Genomic DNA, 20723 nt, shown 5'->3' on the forward strand with positions numbered 1-20723 from the left:
CCCTGTGGAGCAGTCGGCTGCATAACAAAATGGTTTTGATGCATCTTATTGCTCATTCCAGTACTGTGGCACATCCCTGTATGGATAGGAGATAAGAAAACTCTTTCAGAAGACCTCTTAAGGTGATTTAATGAGGAATTAAGAAATCCGTTGAGGTAGATCTATGTACTAGATTGAAAAAGGAGGCATGAAGAGACCAATACACTCTGGCATTGGTTTCAATAAGGTAAAAAGTATAATTCCTAATTGCTGTGGAAAATAAATTCCTGATGGAATGCTGTAGGTATTTTTTCAGAAAGAAAATGTTCCAATAAATAGTGTTAAAATAAAATCTCTAGATGTTTGCTTAGAATAATAAATTTTATAACATTCACTCCCATGTAGGACTGGAGATCTAGGAGCTCATGAAGAAAAGTTTTGACTAGCAGAGACTCTGATTAGAGTGGAAAACCTAAGAGAGAAAATTGCTGCCATTTCCAGTATATGGAATGTGTTCCAAAATGAAACAGAAAAATAAATTTGCTTAGAGTGAGCTCTGTGACGCAGTGATAAATCTTTACCTGAAATAAACATCTACCTCCTTGCTGGTAATGGGTACTTTTGCAGTGAAGAGAAATCAACTCTGGCAAAGGACTTTGTCACTAATTATGGTGTCAGCCCATGTATCTCTGACAGCAGTGTAAATATGGTGAAAAGACTGGGGCTTATGGTTGAACATGATCAAACATTGAATCATTGCAGTTTCTATTGTGAAGAAAATTAGTAGGTGAAAGCAGAAAAAAAATATTTATACAAAGGAAAATAATCATAGAATCATAGAATTGTTTTGATTTGAAAATAACTTTATCATCAAGTCCAGCTGTTAACCTAACACTGCCAAGTCCACTTCTAAACCATGTCCCTAAGCACCATGTCTGCATGTCTTTTAAACACCTCCAGGGATGGTGACTCAACCACATCCCTGGGCAGCCTGTTCCAGTGCCTGACAACCCTTTCAGTGAAGAAACTTTTCCTAATATTCAATCTAAACCTCCCCTGACACAACTTGAGGCCATTTTGTCTTGTCCTGTCCTTGTTTCTAGGATTTTCACTTACTGCTGCAAACAGAACAAGGGGTAGGAGAAAGATGTCAGTCAAGGCTACTGTTCAGATTTGATGTTAAATATTATTTCTAGTACTACATGAGTACCAGCAGCAGGTGGATGACACAGTATTAGTCCCATCCACATCAGTCTCTCATGTATCTAAACTAGAAAAGCGGCAAATCCTGCGAGGCTCCCTGGGCAGGGCTCACGTGTGCCCCATCCCTTCCTGCTGTGGCCTGCAGAAATGGAGCCTAGGCATGTGTCTCCAGAGGAAGCTGTACCACTTTCTGGGGAGGTCCCAAAGCCACCTACTGGGGTGTCCAGAACCCATGGTCCAGTGTGTACCTGGTGCTCAGCTGGCAGAAGCTGAGCTGGCTCCAGTGGTGGTCTCTTCCTTGAGCAGGCTGGGTCTCTTCCCTTTAGCCAGCGTGATGACTTCTGATTTGTTTTCTTCTGTCTGTGAGTTAATACTGGCACTCTTTTTGTGGAGAGGCTTTTGTTTTGCTATTTTAATAGGAGTTTCTCTGGATTATTTGGGTGATCCTATCTGTTTCAGTGTACACAGTTCAAGGCTTCTTGAAGCTCAGGGACAAATACATCCTGGTGCCCAAGACAGAGTGCAGCTAACAAAGTGCTTAGATTGTGTTTGTGACTGCAAGGCAGCATTCTTCCTGGATAGTGCAATCTGGGGGAGACCACAGATACGACTATCTTGTCTTTTATGAAGATGCTTTCTCCTTGGAAATCTAATTTCTGTGTTGTGACAGAACCTGCTCCTGGGACTGCCACTGGGAAGCAGCAGTGACAGACATTGGCTTGTCCTGTGGCTCTAGCATCTATCATCAGTTCACAAAACAGGTTTTCTCCCTCTCAGGAAAGTAATTTCTTGTCAGAGTCCCTGTTTCAATTACCACTTTGGCTGAGGCTAAGGCTATGTCCACCGCAGACAGAGAGAGCAAACATCTATCTAATCCAGACAAAGCAAAGAAGACAGGTGGCAACGTAAGATCTGATAATTTTCAGTGAACCTCTCTTTTGTAGTCTGGCACATGTTCATCCACCTGTAGGACTGGTTTATAGAGAGCCAACACTTTTTTAAAGCTTTTTGGTTGTGGTTACATATTACTTCCTAGACTTTTTCTTGAAGTCTGTAACTCATATTAGTTGAAAGCTTTTCTTTTATCTATCCATTTCCTGGAGCATTACTATTGTTGTTCATTTTCCAAGAATGGAGAGACTGTGTAAATTATTCTCGAAATTAAAAATAATTGCTTTGTGTGAATGAGGCCCTCTGGGATTTTAGCTTGTGTCGTATGTCCTTTTATAGATCATACTCTTAAGGTCACCTGTTTTATTTAGTTGGTTTCTGCTGATCGTAATATGTCAAGTAGTAGAAAAAATTAAGTGAAACTGAAGCTGTGCTTGTTTTTTGCATTTTTTTTTGTGCCTAGTAGCATAATCAGAATCAGTATCACCAATGCAATGAGTACCATGCAATTGTTAGGAAAATGGAATAGGAAAATAGAATAACTTGTCGGAGGAAGTTGTAATCTAGTTCATATAACTTTCCTTTGTTTTGACCACTAGCGCATGGTGGGGGGAAAAGGCTGACAAAGCAAGTGCCTTAACTGAGATAAGAGATTAACAGCTAGAATTTTGTCTGCCTAATTTAGCTTCTCTACAAGCATGAAGCCTTGTGGCAGTAACTGTCTTGCAGAGCTGTAGTCACTCTGATAAATGACAATTTTCTCCAGTTTTTGCATTTGTATTTCCATTTTTCCTATATGCTTATATTAAGCTGTAACCTCGCATGAAACAGAATTTTGTCACTGTTTAATTCTCTTACTTTCTGCATAGTTCATTCACCCAAAGTTAAACATGTATTTTTTTTAGAATTGGGACATGATTCGTTGCTGAATTAATATGATTTGTATGCACAAGATAGTGAACCTAGTAATATATTTAAAAGAAATAATGATTTCTGTTCCCTTTCCCCCTTTCTCCCCTTCTCCCTTTCTCCTCCTTTGCTTTCTTGATTGGTTCTGGTTTTGCTATGAGTCTATAATTTCAGTCCTTTGGGTTTTGCCATTAAAAATTTATTGCTAATTTTTGAGTGATTAAGTCATATAGAAAACCCCTGATTTGTCTTATCACAGAGAAGAGCCAATTTTCCCATGTAGATACTTAATCTTTGATGCTCAAAAATGTATTTTCATGCCCTCTCCCCTCAAATATTTGGCAATTAAGTCCTAGGAGTGCATTAATAAATATTCTGTACATCCAGATTACAGTCCTCTCACTCTCAGGCCTGTCTTCTACCCCAGTTAAATTCTGTTCTTTTATTTATTGCAGATGGGGAACTCAAGGAGATTTCACCACTACTCACCCTCGGCCTGTTGTCAAAGTAAAACTCTTTACAGAAAGCACTGGGGTGCTGGCACTTGAAGACAAAGAACTGGGAAGAGTGAGTATTATGTGTAGAAATGAGAAGTATGTGAGAAATGATGTGTAGAAATGCAATATTGATAAAACATGCCATGAAATGGCATAAGGTGTTCAGTACAGCTCCTGCTCTGCGGCAGCTGTACCAAACAGCTTTTTGTTTTCAGGGTGACTTTTCCCAGTGCTCAAAATGTGGTATGTAGACCTTTGAGAAACTTGCATCAGCGATCCATGGCAGTTCTCTTTGTCTTGTTTAAAACTGTTTTTTTAATTCCTAGGTGACCTACCAATGCTTGTAGCTATTCAAATTAGGAGTGGAGACAGGGAAATTTGATGTATAATAACCATGGCAAATGACTGGGGACAGGGAACAAAGAACTTAAGTGGTGGAAGGATGGGGCAGGGAATGGAGTGATAGAGATAATACGTCAGACTAAAATAAGAGTTCTTAATCTTCCACTGTATGAGCTTCACTTTCCTTGTCACATTTTCCCTGTCCTGACAGGATCATTTATCCTTCTTAGGCCAAAATCAGGGGCTAGAGAGTGCAATGTATCATAGAAAGAGGAGGGTAGTGTGAACAAGGCAGAGGGTCTGCAAATCTTGTCCCCTTTTCTCCTGTTGAAATTCTCCTCTCTGACATGTACAGCATGGAGGAGAGCTCATGTTTTAACATTCAGTTCTGCATTCAGAGTCATGGCCGTTTCTCATTCAAGCAAGGACAGGTCGTTGGGAGAAGCAAGGCTCTGCCTCACTTTGTGTCCTTCAACTGCACGTGGCACAAATTCTCTTACACATTGGGTCACTTGTATAGGCTGGGACTGTATCCCCAGTGTTACTTCTTCTTCCATTCTCTCATGTCCTTCTAGGAGGCCTCCAAGGTCACTTGGTCAAGGATGGCTGAGGGGAAGGTGGGATCTGTGTGGGGAAGATTCCCAGCGGGGATAACGCTGGCAGGAGCCAGGCAGACATCATGGCAGATACAGAGGAGCCCCAGGGGTGCAGCTCAGCAGACCAGAATCAGCAATATCTGTATTCAAAACAACGAAAAGAGACACTGGAAGGGTGAACTTACAGGACCTACATAGTGGTATTGAACATAGGGAAGTTTATTCTCTGTCCCTGCTTGCTCAGTCCTTTCAAAGCAGCAAAAGGAAAGTCAGTGCAAAGTTGTGGGCAGTGGAGAAGAGACTTTGTGGCCTGTCTGAACAGTAGCCACCACAGTCATTGCCAAGGAGTCAGAGAAGAAAAGAAAGATTAACGGAATAAAGAGTCTAAGAATTACAAGTGTTAACAGGATCCTCTTGCTCTGCAACCTTAAACAGCCAAAGTTCATGTATAAGCTTGGTCTGTTTTCTTGTGCTGCAGCTTGTCTGAGTTTCTAGGACAAGAGGTTTAAAAGATTCTAAATTATTTCAAAGGATGGAAACATTTCAAATGTAAAATATTGAATGTAGCTCTTGCCTTAACTTTATCTTGTGGCCCCGGATGGTTAGTTTTGTTTTTTTTCTCAGCCTCCTCTCCCTTACTACACCTAGCTACCTTCTGACATACCTGTATTTGTCAGCTGGCCACACCAGTTTAATAGAAGGTAATAACTTTCCTTTCTTGTTTGGAAGTGTTGAGGTGAGAGAGAGAAAATAAATATAGGTAGTTGAGAGGGTCTGGGGCCGAGCTCACTGGCCTGTTGTTGGCTGGAGTCTGATCCAGCTTTCCCAGAGACAAAGCAAGATATATAAAAGTTGAGGGAAAAAAAGAGCTGTTGCTGATTCTTACTCCCTTGTTGTTCTTCAGCAGACAGTCTGCATGCTCTTATCAGGCACTCTAAGGTTTGGCAGTCTGTACCAGGATTAGGCTATTAAAATCATCCCTCTTACTGTTTTTTTTTTTTTCCCCTTGTCACAAAGGACAAAGACTGTCAGCTTTTTTCCACTTGCATTGAAGCTCGTGCAGAGATTTGGCATAGCAAACTGAAGTACCTGAGAGATGCATGGATACTGATTTTATATTATATAATCTATTCCTGATTTACCATAATGTCCAGCCTCTGTCATTGCCCAAAAAATACCTTCTGTAAAAGATAAGTCAGTAAAAGATAAACCTCCCACAATGACCTTATGTACAGCGCATGGTCCGTAACTGTGGAAAAGAACATAAAAAAGGGCATGTTCGTTGTGCATCAGCCTGTTTGGGCATCTGGTCTGTCCTCCTGCACGTCCCAGGTCTGGCAATACCCAAGTCTGAAGACAGACACCTTCTAGCTGGTGATGGTAGACACTCAACTTGAGAGAAGGGGGAATGTGCCAACTGACCTCTCTGGTTTAACCAACGTATTGAAAGTGGTAGCTTCAGGGAAGATTGAGAAAATATTTGACAGAATTTTTAGAAAATAATATTATGGTACTGTGTATGCTCATGGTATACATCTTAGCTTTCAAAGGCTTGTTTTGTTGTCAATGTATTTGTTTTCAGGTTTGAGAGCTTTAAGTTCAAGTAGCCTTTGAAAATATGCAGGATCCCACTGGAAAAATTTAATTCTAATGAAGTTGGGCAACTTTATGCCTGGTCAGTACACTGCAGCAATTTTCAGGAGTGCAGCCAATTCAGCTAGCTTTGTTATGCTCTGGAAAGGCCTGAAGATACTTCTGCTGGTATTTTTTCCATATTTAAAAAATCAATACAAACCTGCCCCTTCTGAGGTAGTCTTGCTGTGGACATTAATTCTCATCTGTCAAGTACTTTCCTCAAAGCACGTGGCTTGACCTGTTATCACTTTTCTACATTATCGAAGTTTGCATTTCCCATACCCTGCCGTTATTTTGAAGTTTTTGTTCTGTTTAATCTATAATTCGAAATAGAAGGCAGCAATAAGCGACATGATTTGAATTTTGAACTTCTATCACATACCAAAGGGTTTTTTCTGCCACCAAGGGATTGGCTTTTTATGGAAACAGATCTAAGGTGTGAAATATGGAGACAGCAGAGGTTTCCCCAGAGTTACGAAGGAGAAGGCGTTTCCATTGACCTCATCAGTGCATGGCTGTGTCTCACACTCATGAACTTAGGAAGTGGGCCCTGAACTCAGTGTGATGGTACTACAGCTCCTCGGTTTCAGGAGGGGACACTACTGATTTCCAGAAGTAACTAGCTCATGGAGGAGCAGAAGGGATGCGAGCTCATTCTTTCAGTAGAGAGGGAAGACTGTATGTACAGCTTGACATACTCTTTGTTGGAAGGCAGAGGCTGGGGGCTGCTCAACCTCTGCTGCAGAAGTCACCAGGTAAGCACCAAGTGACAGAAGGGTTGTTGTCTGTATTTAACATCTTCTGCCTTCAAGGCATTTAAGATGTTTCTAAGTGACAGTAAGTAGTACTTATTGTGTTGCTTGTCTGACATTTCTCTCTTCCTCTAAAAAACAAACAAACAAACAACAACAACAAACCACAAAATAATTTCAGTCATGAATGCCGAGAGAACATTTTACTTGCTGAGGGATATTATTCTGGCTCCCTGCAGTCCACTTCAAGTGTTTCCAAACAAAAAACAAACCTTAACCTTTATTCTCTGTTCTACACAAACTAGAGAACAATTGAACAAACACAGTTTTCCACTGAAAGAAAAAATGGAGATGTGTGCTGCACAGGAGGGGAAAGGATGCTAATTGGGCCTGGGTTGTGCAGAACATGAACTTCTGGAGTCACAGTCTGTGTCTGTGGTTGTGTGGACCTCTGCATACAGTGAACCACTGAATTTAACTTCTAGAAAGTGAGGCAGGCTGCATCTTTGAAGCTAAGTTTCTTCTCATGGGGAAATGTTGAGAACTTATTTTATTCAAATATCTTTGAAATGTGTGGCACAGATTTTATGTGACTGGCACCGATCTGGCTGCTTCAATAATTGTTGTGTGTGCATACAGAAGGCAGAATTGATGTTTGCATTTGTACATGCAACAACTCAGGAAGCATGAAGAAGCCTTCGGAGTCTGGAGTAAATACTTCTGAAAAATCAGACTGGTGGTTTCTGAAAATCAAGGATCTGGCGCCACTTTTCCTTGTTCAGTACTTTGTGTATGAAGATATTCAAACCTAGTAATTCAAAGTGACAGCCATTGTACTTGCTTAGCACACATGTGAATACAATGTGAGAACAGCAGGTGGTGTTTGATTGCTGATACTTTTTGAATATAAGAATATTTTAGCCTTGTCGCTCTGACTGTTCAATTAAAAGGGAGCTATTGTCTCACAACCTGCTTGTCACAGTCAGCTGCAGACAGCAATAATTAGCTGTGGATTTATGTGGTTTTTTTCATTGGTCCTGTTACTCTGGGTTTGATTTAAAGATATTATAAAATAGCTCTGCTCACTAGGTACCAATATTTGTGTGATTGCCTAGTTTCTGAATGCCGACTGCACCGGGCATGTTCGTTTTCTTCTGTGCTGCATTCGAAGGGCTGCTGAAAAGAGACAATTTTGTACTGTGAATATGTTAATTTAAAGCCTGTCATCCTGCAGAATGTGTTTCTCCATCACATTTTGCAATTACTGAGGTTTCGCAGGTCTGAGTTTTTCTGGCTTTTTTTTTTTTTTTAAGTTTGGAAAATGATCAGAGATTGCTTTAACATCCCCTTTTTCTCTTGCACCCTGAGCAGTCTGCCTGTCAGCACCCTGCTATGCCTGGCTGAGTGTTATTGTTTCCATGCTAACAGGGGTTTTCTCAGTAGCTTCTCTGAAAATGCCTCTTGTCAGAAATTCTTGAGATATTTTTCATTCAGACATGCTCTCTCTTAGATTAGGGGGATAGGCTGTTTGGGAAGGACTTAAAGACAACTTTTATCAATTGCTAAGATCTATTAAGGTTCAGGTGGCAGTAGCATCAGAGGCCCATTAATTGTATAAACTGCAAAGTCTTCCCAGTTCTTTGTCAGCAACATTATTTTAGATAGTTATTCCACCATGGGTCTGCTCAGTTTTTCTCTTTGATATAACTACCTGTTACCTGAAGCCTTGTCTCAGTGTTTCAGCGGTAATACAATCATCACTGAAAAGCGAGAGATCGCTCAATAGGTGAGATGATGGAGCTTGTGTAAAATACTCATAAGCTCCCTTGGTGATCAAGCTCAAATTAACCCTTTCTTTAGGGGTTCCCTAGGTGAGAATTTCTCTAAGGAAGTTAGTTTCAGGAGAGCCATCTCCTTTTCCCACTCCTACCTCCAAACTTGTCCCTTCCCTTGAGCTTCTTTTGCTTTGTCCTGCTGGCAGCAGCACATCATGACAGAGCTCTCAGAGGACATGAGTGCAGCGCTGTGCCTGGGGTGTTCGGGGAGCTTCAGTTCTTGTCACACTGGCAACAGCTTCTGGCCTTCTGATGTTAACCTGTCTTTGAGCGAGAGGCTGACATAACTCAGAACAGCTCCAAACTTTCAAATTAGGGGAGAAGGTGACTTGAGAGGAGTCAGTAGACATCTCTGTCTAAAACAGGTAAGTGTCCTCTTAGTAAGTTTGGGGCCAGAGTTATACAAACAACATAAACATTAAAGGATTTCTACACTTTCACTAGTCATCTATTTCCTATCTCAAACCAGCTTCAGCAAACTTTGGTCTATCATGCTATCTTCAAATCAGGAAAACGGTGTATTTAACTAGGAGATCTTCCTATGATCTTTACTCAGACAATGACCAGCAGCATAAATTTGCATGTGCCAAATAATTATGGGTGCTTATTTCACAACATAAAATTTCCCTGTCCTCTCTGCTTGCACTGGCATCTTTTCAAATAATCACATTTTAAAACATGAAAGAGAAGGCCTTTCATAGAGTGCATTAGTCCTGTTGCGTGATGAAAGTTTGAACAGATGCAGTTGAGGGAGTATATGATCCTATGTATTGGGCAATTGTGGATTTTCAGTTTTAAGTAATCACAAATCGAGTTTGAAGTGTCTCTGGTAGAGCACAGGAGTTAAAGAACTTGGTTTCTCCAGTTCATCGTGAGATTTCTTGCATGCCCATGAGTGTACTGGTTATTCTGAAGAGAGCTCGCAATGCTGCTTATGATTAAGGGCACATGAGATTAAGATTCAGTCGTCAATTGCTTGTAACTTAGCCAGACCTTAAGGGTTGAGGCTAAAATTTTTCATCCTAGGTATGGAATGAGGGAAGAAGAAAATGTGGATTTGGTCAATGACAAAAAAAAATTGTAGTGCCATTTGTGCTCTGGAAGAGCACATCAGTCATGTGAACTCCTTTTGTCTCATAAAATCTTGTGATTTTCCTATTTGGGGCTGTGCAGTTTGAAGAAAGGACAGGAAGGCGGGTGCCAGAAGCAACAGGGGCTCCCTGGGGTGGCAAGGAGCAGGGCAGAATGGGGGACACCAGGGCAGCCCCAGACATCGGGCACCTCCTTGGGGATAAGGACAGGTTGAGTCTTTGGTCTGCTTTTTGAAGATGGCCCAGGCTGTTTTATGAAGATTCATGTCACAGAATCATAGAATGGATTGGATTGAAAGGGACCATAAAGATCATCTAGTTCCAACCTAGCTGCTATGGGCAGGGACACCTTCCACTAGACCAGGTTGCTCAAAGTCCCATCCAGCCTCACCTTGAGCACTTCGAGGGATGGGCTCACCTTTATTTTCTTTAAGGTTGTGTGATGTGAGCTTTACTAAAGGTGAAATAAGGGGTTTCTGTAATAGCATGTGAGGTGTCATCTGCCTCTCAGCCAGGGCATTAAGGAGGAGCTGCAGATCTTCACTTTCATTTTTTTTGCCTCTGACAACGAGGCAAAACTCAGCATAGTCTGCTTAGAAGTACCATGATTACCAAGGTTTGATGCCCTAAGTCTGAAAATGGTCTCAAAATGTGTCCTAGACCACCCCAACTTGTAAACTCTATCTCAGTTGAAATACTTGGGTAAAAAGAGTAACTCCAGCACCTGGGTTCCACTCCTGAATACCACGTTTTGGGGTGGGAATAGAGGATGGGGAGGGGGAGCAGCCAGGATGCAAGGACATGAGTTGGCTGAAACTGAATTCCACCACAGGTGTGAGATGGAGGAAAGAGTAGGGATTATTTTGACTCTTGATTTTTCTCCGGTGTACTTACGGCTTGCCAGTCTGATTGCCTCTTAGCTTCCTTGATCCCTTTTGAAAGCTGCATTTGCTTTTGACAACAGGACAACAGCGGCCAAGGATGGTTATCTTGAGAGCTTTATCTAAACATGAGGATACAGATAAGAGGTATTTCTGCACAGTGCTTTTGACTCTGAACCTTCTGCTTGGTTATCTGCTCTAAAAAAGTGAGATTGTCCCAAGTTTGGTTTGTTCAAGCTTTCAGAGTATTTTGGACAACTCAAATTTTCTTCCATCCCTTTAAAAGAAGATATGATTGATGTGCCAAAGGTAGAGGAGAGTTAATAGTTGCTTGGCAGGATTGACTGTTTGGCTTAGGTGTACTTCAAATAACTTTTTCTGTTGGGAACTTGATACACAACTGAATCACAATAAATTCTAGTTAAGTCATCAAATGATACTAGCTTCATATCTTTTAACCTTTTGTATTGTCATCGCAGGAGATTTTTGGTCTTTCACAATTAAGAAACAGTGTTTTGAGAATGTCATATTGCACATAACCATAAATGTGTTACTTTATTTAAGATTTTTGTGTTTGTTTTACATACAAATGAGGAGAGTCATAAAGTTAACTTTCCACTTTTTCAGTTTCAGTGTGGTCTGAGCAAATGTTATACTAAATAGAATCAGACCACATGGTTGAGTATTTTTAATGATCATGAGATGATTGCATTTACTGAATTACCCCAACCAAACTACACTGTTTTGATGCAGTGAAAGTGTATCCTGCAGGTGAGTTTTATATCCCTTAGAGAAGACATCTGAGTTGATACTATTTTATTTTTTAAAATGTATTACAGAACAGTAACTAGAATGTAAAAATCCCTTAAGCACTGCTGAAAGGAAATCTGAGGCAGGATAGCCTATAAAGTGTCTCCATGATATTGCAGTGCAGTGTGTCATGGTGGAGGGGATGCTTTTAGTACAAATTTCAGGAACTTTTTGCTACTCCTGTCAAGAAACGTTTGCCCAGTATTTTGGTTTCACTGATTTCTTGGGACCTTATAGTTCATGCAACCTGATGATATGGTACACAATGGTTAGTGCTGCCCTGAATGGCAATGTCAGTATAAAGTTTTTTGTGAAGATAATTAATGCCTGTCAAATGCTTTGTGTGCAACTGTGTACGTGTGTTTGTGTATAATGATAAAAAGTTTGATGACAAAGTTCTTTTAGCTCTCATTGTTTAATGCTGGGAGGCATGACAAGGTGTAATACAAACACAACAGAGTGCATACTTAAATATTCTGCCAGATACTTATTCATTGTGAGAGGTTTGAAAACAAAGCTCCAAAATAATTCTTTAAAAATTCAGAAAAGGAATTGTCAGTACTGAAGTTATGAATTAATTATACACTTGTCTGCTCATATTTTCATGCGCATTCTAAAAACTCAGTAAGTTTACAAAAGAAGGGTGTTGCTTGAGATGCACGAGCTGTTATAACCTGGTACAGGACAACAGGAACTGCAGCCTGTAGGAAAGGAAAAATTTGTAACATCAGCTACAGTCCTGTGTTAATGCCGAGTGATTAAATGCAAGGAATGGGTAATAATTGTGTTTATATAATCTTGCATTTAAAAATATAAACAAACTAAAAATCATTTTCCGTTTGATGCTTCAGAGCTCAAAGGTTGTCATACTTATACAGCTTTTAAGGTTTTTATTAAGAGATAGGTTTTACTAAAAATGAGAATCATCTTGTTTCTTGAGAAAGAAAGAATAACTCTGTCATAAGGAGTGTTTACTATGCATTTGGAAAAAGAAAAAAACAAACAAACAAACAAAAACAAAACAAAACAAACAAAAAAACCCCCCAAATAGCAGCCTCCTGATTTGTTAAAACCAGAATATACTTTTCCTTTTCCTGTCTCTTTAAAAGGTACTGAACATGCTCACTAGTTCTGACAGGTTATTTCTCCCACCGGTGTTGTAAAGGTTGCACAATTGATGAGAGGTGATACATCATATTTCTCTCCTTCGCTAGAGCTTCTGATATTAATGGGATGCAGGAACGTGTTTCTGCAAAATACTGAGATAACAAGCTGAAGTGCTTCAGTTTACGTCATCTTTGATTATTAGATCTGAATGACACTGTTGTAATATTTTTGGCTTAATAATAACTGTTAGATTTATGCTTGGCTGGAGTTTCTTACTCAAATCCTCGATTTAACTTTCCTAATAACACAGAGGAGAGTATATTGTGTTTTATATATGTGACACAAGGCACAAGGACTATTTATAAGAGATTAACTAGATGGTTAATGGTATGATTTACTTTAGTTTTCAAGAAATAAAATATGTGAAGAATGCCGCTTTTCAGAGTGTTGTTACTTTTGAAATACTGCTTTGTGATAATGGTAATTCAGAACTCATTGAATGTTATGAAAGTCTCCCAAATAGCATGTTTAGAGTATTTTAGATTGATTAAAAAGTAGTGCTTATAAGAAGAATGAAAGGAAATTATGTTTCAGCAGCATTTAACTGCTAAACGTGTGATTGTGGGTAAGGAGTTCATAAAATAGTAATGTTTAATTGTACTGAGTATAAATGGATAAACTTTCTGGATGGTAAATAAAAAAGTATTTAACAGCTCGTGAATTCTATTAATGTAAAACTAATGATTAGCTAGTAAAACTCTTGAATTTATAGAAGTATTTTTGAAAATAAATATTTAAAATTCAGTGTAGTTTTCTTTTATATGTCTACCCCTGAAGATTAAACAAAATATTTGTTTCATATCACATGTTAACTGAACATAGTATCTTACATTTATTATATTCCATTTGCAGCAAACATGCTTTGGAATTAATCTCCACTTTCTCCAGTTTTTACTGTAATTCGCTTTTATTAATGCTAAGTATTAAAAAATGGAGTTTGTAAGAAAACACATTTTGGTTCTCTTGACTCAAGCAATGTCACTGCTGGAGGAGTGATCTGTTGCAGAATGCTACAGCAAATTGTTCTGATAGGACATTTCCAGCAGAGCACTGAGTAATGTAAAAGTTGAGATTCTTGTTTAATTGTACATGACTATTTTCAAATGTCAACTGTTCCTTTTTGTTTAAAACTGTTAATTCAGAGTGAACTAACAGAGGAGGAAATTTTATGAACTCATAATATGAAAATTACCCTTTGTAAGAAAATGAATGAGTTCATTTTGGAAATCCATCTATGACAATAAGATTGAGTCAAGTGGTTTATTAGATTTATTAAAGCATTTTTAATCATCTTTCAGAATGGAGTAGATGCAATAAGAATCTTCACTGATTAGAAGTTTCCATTAAGGAATAGCAGGTGGTTTTTATGTCAGCTCATTGAAGTTTTTATTTTATGACCTGCAGGTAGTATTGTATCCAACATCCAATAGCCCAAAGTCACCTGATCTGCATAAAATGATAGTCCCCAAAAACAGCCAGGACAGTGACTTGAAAATTAAACTGGCGGTGAGAATGGATAAACCACCACACATGAAGCACTGTGGGTAAGTGTCCGTTTTCTGGCTGTTTGTATTTATTATTTTGCCTCATTGTGCTTGTGTTTAAACATATGTAGCTAACGACACAAAGTTTGTAAAACATTATAAATGTGTTCAACAGTTGCTATAGTATGACATGGTGTTAATATCCTTATTTTATACATAGTCAGGAATAACATTAATTTCAGATGTTCAGTGATGTGTGAAGACAGAGGATGAATTAACTCTGAAATGCAGAACTAAGAGTACAGTGTCATTTAGAAACTAATTTTGAATGTTGCAATTGATAGCACTTTGGAAAAAAGAGTGGATATTTAGGAGAAACATATTTTTCCATTAAAATAGGGTTAATTATATACCTGAATGTGATGGTATGCACAACAGTCTCCTCTTTTCTTACCCTGTCTGCTGTGTGGCATTTCTTTTGAAAGGAACTTATGTACAAATACCCATTTAAGGGAGCTTTTTCTGCCTAACACTGAAACTATATGGAATAGATTATTCATAAAGGCAGCTCCCCCACCCAGCTGCCACCGCTGCTCCTCATCCCAATTGCAAAAACAGGTTTTGTTGCCAACAGTAAGCAAGGCTGTACTTGTTATACAGCAATTACCAGGTCTATTTTCCATCCTTTTAACTTCTGAATTAAGTAGAAGTACATTTTTTTTTTAAAAAAAAAAAAAGGAGTATTCAACTTGTTAATGTAGAATTAATTTACATTTACAGAATTTATTTACGTTTCTTTTTAGTCTCTTCCTGTTAATATTCTGCTTTTTGTATACAGACAGCAATTGCCAAAATTCCCTAGATTCAATAATTTAAGGCAAAACCACCTTGTTTAAGTTTTGGCAAAGCTGTAATTGGTTGGGCTGAAATTTCTCAGATGTTAACCCCAGCCCTCATTTTGGTTTTGGGAACATGAAACACAAATGATCAGGACTATAACAGTGAGACTTGCTGGCTGGAGACCTGTGGCTGGTGACCAGGAGCTGGCAGGAGAGAGAGGGAAAGCAGTTGTGGAGCCAATGGGGCAACTGGAGCTACTGCGCTTGGAGAGTGGGACTGAGAAAACTCACAAGTAAGGGTGCTAACACATGAATAAGAAAAATGGGACATTGTGGCAGGAGAGAGCAGGAAGACTGGGCCGACATGAGTGAAGAGGACCTAGAGAGGAGAAAAAATGCTTATCTCCACTGAAGCATGATGTTCTGTCAGTCCTCACCCTGCACCCCACTCATTTGCAGTCACGAAACATCTCTGAAATGTTTTGGTAATGGTGGCACATCCTTGTCTAGCTTCAGTTCACTAGCATAGTTTCAATCTTCTGCTGCTGGAAGGTGTTCAGCCAGTTGAAGCAGTGAATGCTGCAGGGGTGCTGCTGCTCTCTTCACTGATTTGTCAAAAGGCAGATGGGGATGGGATGACTTGAAGTTCAGTAATGAATGACACACAACAGATGCATCTCACTTGCACGTGACCTGGTTTGGTTGCATACTCCACACTACAGCTATGTCAGCGATGTGCTCCCATGCACCTGTCCCAAGATGTGACTGGGAAAAGTCCCCATTTTCGATCAGGTCACTGATAATGTTGGGATCATGTTGTCTGCAACCCCAAATTAGGGTCCAGAAACAAGGACAAGGCTCCAGTGCTTCCTCCCATCATGGTCCTGGGTTTCCCCGGAGGCTTTCTTGGCTGGGAGCTGTTCTTCTGAGGTCTTCACAGGGTCTTCCTACCTTCCTAGTTTGCTTTTCCATACAAGTCTATGTCACTGTGTCACTGTCTGAGCATTAAGTGGATTGCAAAATCAAATGTTACTTTCAGTAATTTAATTAAATCATTACCCCTTTCTTCATCTGCTGCTGGTTACATCCTCACATTGATTTTTAATCCTACTATCCTGGAAGAGTTTTCTGCTTCATTTTACATCAGGATCACTGCTGTCAGTGTTCTACAGAAAAATATTGTTGTTCTTCCTACCAAAAATGCTCAAGGTCAGTTATTTTTTCCCTCTCTTTATAGCCATTAGCTATAATGATTATTACCTACACATTTGTTTAGAAAAGTTAAGGCACCGAGGGAAAGCTGTATGGACTCCTCCACCATAAATATAAGTGAAATAAAATAAAAGGTTAATAATTCCTGCAGGAACCATTGAAAAGGTTGGTGAAGTACTGTACAGTAGTACTGGAGTTGCAGTAAAAGGAAGGAAGATGATGTTTGGAGGGAAGAATTATTAGAAGAATTATTAATGTGTACAGTTAGGCGCTATTAATGTTATGGAAAGGCACCATCTGGACACTGTCTGCAACCTTATCCTGAGTTTGTGGGTGACTACAAGTATTAAGCGGTCATATGCTATTTTTTAAAGAGGGATTCCCACCTGCTTTAACACACAGATTATACTTATTCTGGTTCTGAACTGCTGTGGTGTTATAAGAGAAATCCTTATTTGTGAAGAGGCAGGAAACACATGGTGGATGATGGACAGTATTACAGGAAGGCAAAGGAATATTTTGTAGTTAAGGCATTTGAGGGATGCCTGGAAAAACTGGGTTTTATCCCTGTTTGTGCTACACAGACAGACATACCTGTAAGAGACTGAAATGTTTCCACATATAGTAACTGGTGGTATATTTTTTGTTTCCTGCACCCGGTTTGATAAACAGGAATCTGATTTCATAGAGGTGTCCAACACTCACAGCTTCTAGCCAAAATCAGTGGAAACTGAGCTGCAAATATACATTGCACTATAAAGAGTCCAAATGTCTGAAAAATTAGATCTTCATCTTAATATCTGAAGTCTAAAGTTTTTAGTGCTTCGGTTCTCCCATTATGAAGTGAGAATAATACGACCTCCCAGTGTCCTAGACATTTGGAGGTAAATTTTGGGAAGCAACTGGTAGAAAAGGTTCCTGCACACCTCACAAGCTGGGGACATTGGGCACGGCCACTTCTCTAACACCTGGCCAAAGGCTCGTGCTCTGCCAGGCAGTGTTATTGTGGTAGCAGGCTCTGCAGATCCCTGGTGAACCTGCATGAGATAGCAAAGCAAATAACTCTATTCTCTCTGTAAAGCAGTGCTTGCATAACATGAGATGAAGGAGACCATAAGAGAAGATAAAGTGCTGAAGAACTGGAAGGCAGCTGATACTATCCTGGATAGTGAAAAGCTCTGGGAGGTTTTTGTTTATTTATGTATTTTATTTTATTTATTTATTTATTTAATTTTTAGTATGTGGTCAGATATTTAAGCACAGTGACACAGAATACACAAAAAGGGAGGAATAAAAGGGTGAAAGAATGTGATCATCCTTGTTGCTGGAATTTCATCATGTTAGCAAGTTTAATTTTACAGCCTTAATAACAGACTTCTAGTGTAGTTAGTATGATTATCACAGTTAAGTTCTAATTCTTCAGTTTATTTTTCAGAAACATGTTATGCTTTATCTTTGCCCAGTCTTTGAACTAGACAACTAACGTTTTCTGTATTGGTTTAATTTAAGCTAACATATAAGATTTATATTTCTCTCATCAGAGAAAAAAGGCAATATGTGGGCATTAAAAAATGCCTTTCAGCTGAGAATCTCAAAGCTTATTTGAAATGGAATTAAAATTTTACCCTACAGCCAATTGCCAAGTGGGGGGGAGGGGTTGTTAGGTTGTGCTCTATCATGATTAAAAAAAAAATAATGGTGATAAGAGACTGGTTTTACAGATATAGGAGCTATGCTAAAATATTTCAGTTACTGCAGCATCAGCAAAACCCACAGGCCCAAGTTAATTGTGAGTTCATAGTTTCACTCATTCAGAAAAGTTTCTCCTATTTAAGACTGACTTGACTTATTGACACAGGAGATATGCTGGAAGACTTCGAAACCTGTCTCACACAAAAGCTTCAGGAATATTCAAATATACAAATTATACTGCCTTAAACTGAGATTTTTAATTTAACAATCGTATTCTGGACTGAAGCACCTTCGGATCATGTTCCCTCCTTGAGTTTCCACAGTCATAATAAATAATTATATTTCAAAAAATACATAAACTTGGGATTTTTTTCATTATAAATTTTTACCTTTCTAAGAGCAAGAAATAAAAATCCTTATGACTCAACACTACTACAAATCTTAATTGCAGCTCATTTCTACCGCTGCGAAAAAAAAGGTAGCTTTGCTAGCCACATTAGGTTTACACTAGTGTTCATGTTGAGACGTTCATACAGCTATCTAGTGTTACTCCAGTAATAAGATTTTAAAAAAAAAACACTTGTTCAAGGAAACACTGCATGATTTTTCTATGCATTCTGTTATATTCTTTAAAAATAAGGAAGACTCATACATGTCTTATAGTAAACATGATCCTATTATTTATTTTAGACATTTTTTTTTAATGCTTGCATGAAAGGCTCTCTATGAAACAACCTAAAGGATACATAACCATCCATTTCTATTTAAACTCTGACAATAGATTGCAAGGGGAAGCATGCACAGCTAGAAATTCTGAGTAATGACAAAGTAAACTAATTAATGGGGATTTGTAGAACAGTTCCGCTTATTGGCATTTCATGATACTTCAGATTCCTTTCTCATAATTTATAATGTATGTCTTCTCATAGAATGTGGTAAAATTTTCCTTGTCTAAAATGCAGAGCACATACAAGATAGTTTTAAATCTTCTTTATTAAGGTAGTAAAGCCAATCCATACAAAAGGAGTTTTTTTAAAACATTTCTATTAATTTCTTCTATTCCAATCTTGAAACGAAAACAAATCATTACAGGAAATAAGCAAAATTTGACCTAAAAATTTCCTATATAAAATGCTAAAAGCATGTTTATTTCTACTGAGTTAGAGCAGCAGCATTAGGCAGGTACTATTTGCTTCAGGAAGGCTCACTTGGCTCTCCTTAACATGTAATTAAATTAAGGTTGAAAACCCAAGCTGGACAGTTTAATCAACTCAAGATACGGGTGTTACTGTAAATATATTTTCTAATGCATGTGGGTTTTTTAATGTGCCTTTGCACATTTGCTTGCATTGAAAGCACACATTATTTTTAAAAGTAGAATTTATGTCAGTTGAGTTGTCCATTAGCATAGCCTAGTGGCTACTAAAGGGTATTATTCTATTGCTTCCGATCTAGAAATAAAAAAGGCATTGTGAGATTTTTTTCAAATAGCTTGCTTTAAAAGGATTAGTAGTGCTTAAAGGTCATACTGAAAGGAGGAAAATAAATAATAACATAAAACGAAACTCTTACAAATTGAACAGCCTGAACAGAGCAATATGACAATGTAGTATTATTTGGGTTTGACTTTTGAAGTAAAACATTTCAGCATAACTCTTGTCCAGAGCTTTCTCCAACATTTGAAAGGCAAAATTCATTCTTAAAAGTTCTGTTCTGCTTTCTGCTGTGAGATGTGGCATATAGAAATGTTATATTTACTTTCTTAAACTTTTGTGTTTGGAATATGCTTTCTACAAGCCTTCCTGTGTAGCCTCATCTAGGTGTTCCTGCTCCGGCAGGGGGATTAGACTAGATGGTCTTTCGAGATCTCTTCCAATCCCTAACATTCTATGATTCCGTGATTCTGTGATTTGAGCATGTACATGCCCAGATTTTCTCCCTCTTCATCTGTAAAGCAATTATTTTTGTGACTTTTTCAAACTTGTACTCTCCAAAATTGTAAGGAATCTCTGTGAAATCATTTTTCTCTGTCAACTTCTTTATTATTATTATTTTATGGGTGTATTTTCAGAATATATATATAAAAAAAAAACAAACACCATGTATTTCCTATTTTTTTTTCTCTTGTGCACTTGTAATTGACTGAAAAGTTCTTAGGTGAGCATTTATAAGTTTAGCTTCTGTTTCTGGTATAACGTTTCTCCTCCAGCTGCTGTAGTTTTAGAGCTAAAGGAAATCTCTGAGATGAATGCCCTGGTTAGCAGTCTTCCAAGATGCAGAATTAGAGGATAAGTACTTTCTCCCTCTCATTTTTATGGCACTTGTCACCCACTGATAAATGAGTTCATTGGAGAGGAAGTCGAGTATAACTGTATTACAGAAGTGAAGCACAGGAATGAACAGAGATCACACAAGGTCACAGGCAACTCGGTGGCCAAGCTGAGGATAGCGCTGGGGTTTGCTGGCTTCTCGGTGGGCAGGGCTGTACTGTGAGACTGTCACCTGGAGAAACCATTGTCACAGCTACTGGTGAGCTTGTAAGTCAGCTAAGAAGAGCCCAAGGGACACTGAAGTTAGGCAGAGCAGTGGTGGTACTAACTCTTATGTCCTGCTGTCCATGGCCACCTAGCAAAGAAGGGCAAAAGAGAAACAGAAGAAGCTTTGTAACTTCAACATGTGTAATCTGAAGGCTAATCTGAAGATTATCTGCTCCCAGTATCATTATTTCAGAGAAATGTGGAAGGTGACCATACCAAAATGATTCTATTTCAATTCTGGGTTACTTTTACAGACACAGTAAGATGTCAGGAACGCAATCACACTTAACAAGCGTGGCAGTCTCCCTGTCACAGCTGGGCCTTTGTGTGAAACTGGTTGCAGACCTTTCTCTGAGCAGAAACACATAGAT

The 20723-nt window shown here is 38.8% G+C and overlaps 1 protein-coding gene across 3 annotated transcripts in view; it reads left to right on the top strand.

Moving 5' to 3' along the window:
- The window catches only part of CADPS2 (calcium dependent secretion activator 2), a gene marked incomplete at both ends in the record, with an annotated part of 299698 nt that overhangs the window by 143227 nt on the left and 135748 nt on the right, over positions 1-20723 (top strand). For all 3 annotated transcript variants that reach the window (XM_080355871.1, XM_080355872.1, XM_080355873.1), the window contains 2 exons: positions 3438-3549; positions 13993-14132. In XM_080355871.1, the coding sequence (XP_080211997.1) occupies positions 3438-3549; positions 13993-14132 (252 nt within the window). The remainder of the gene's footprint in view (positions 1-3437; positions 3550-13992; positions 14133-20723) is intronic.

Source organism: Nesoenas mayeri, assembly GCF_963082525.1.
Source record: "Nesoenas mayeri genome assembly, chromosome: 1".
Classification (NCBI taxonomy): Eukaryota; Metazoa; Chordata; class Aves; order Columbiformes; family Columbidae; genus Nesoenas; species Nesoenas mayeri.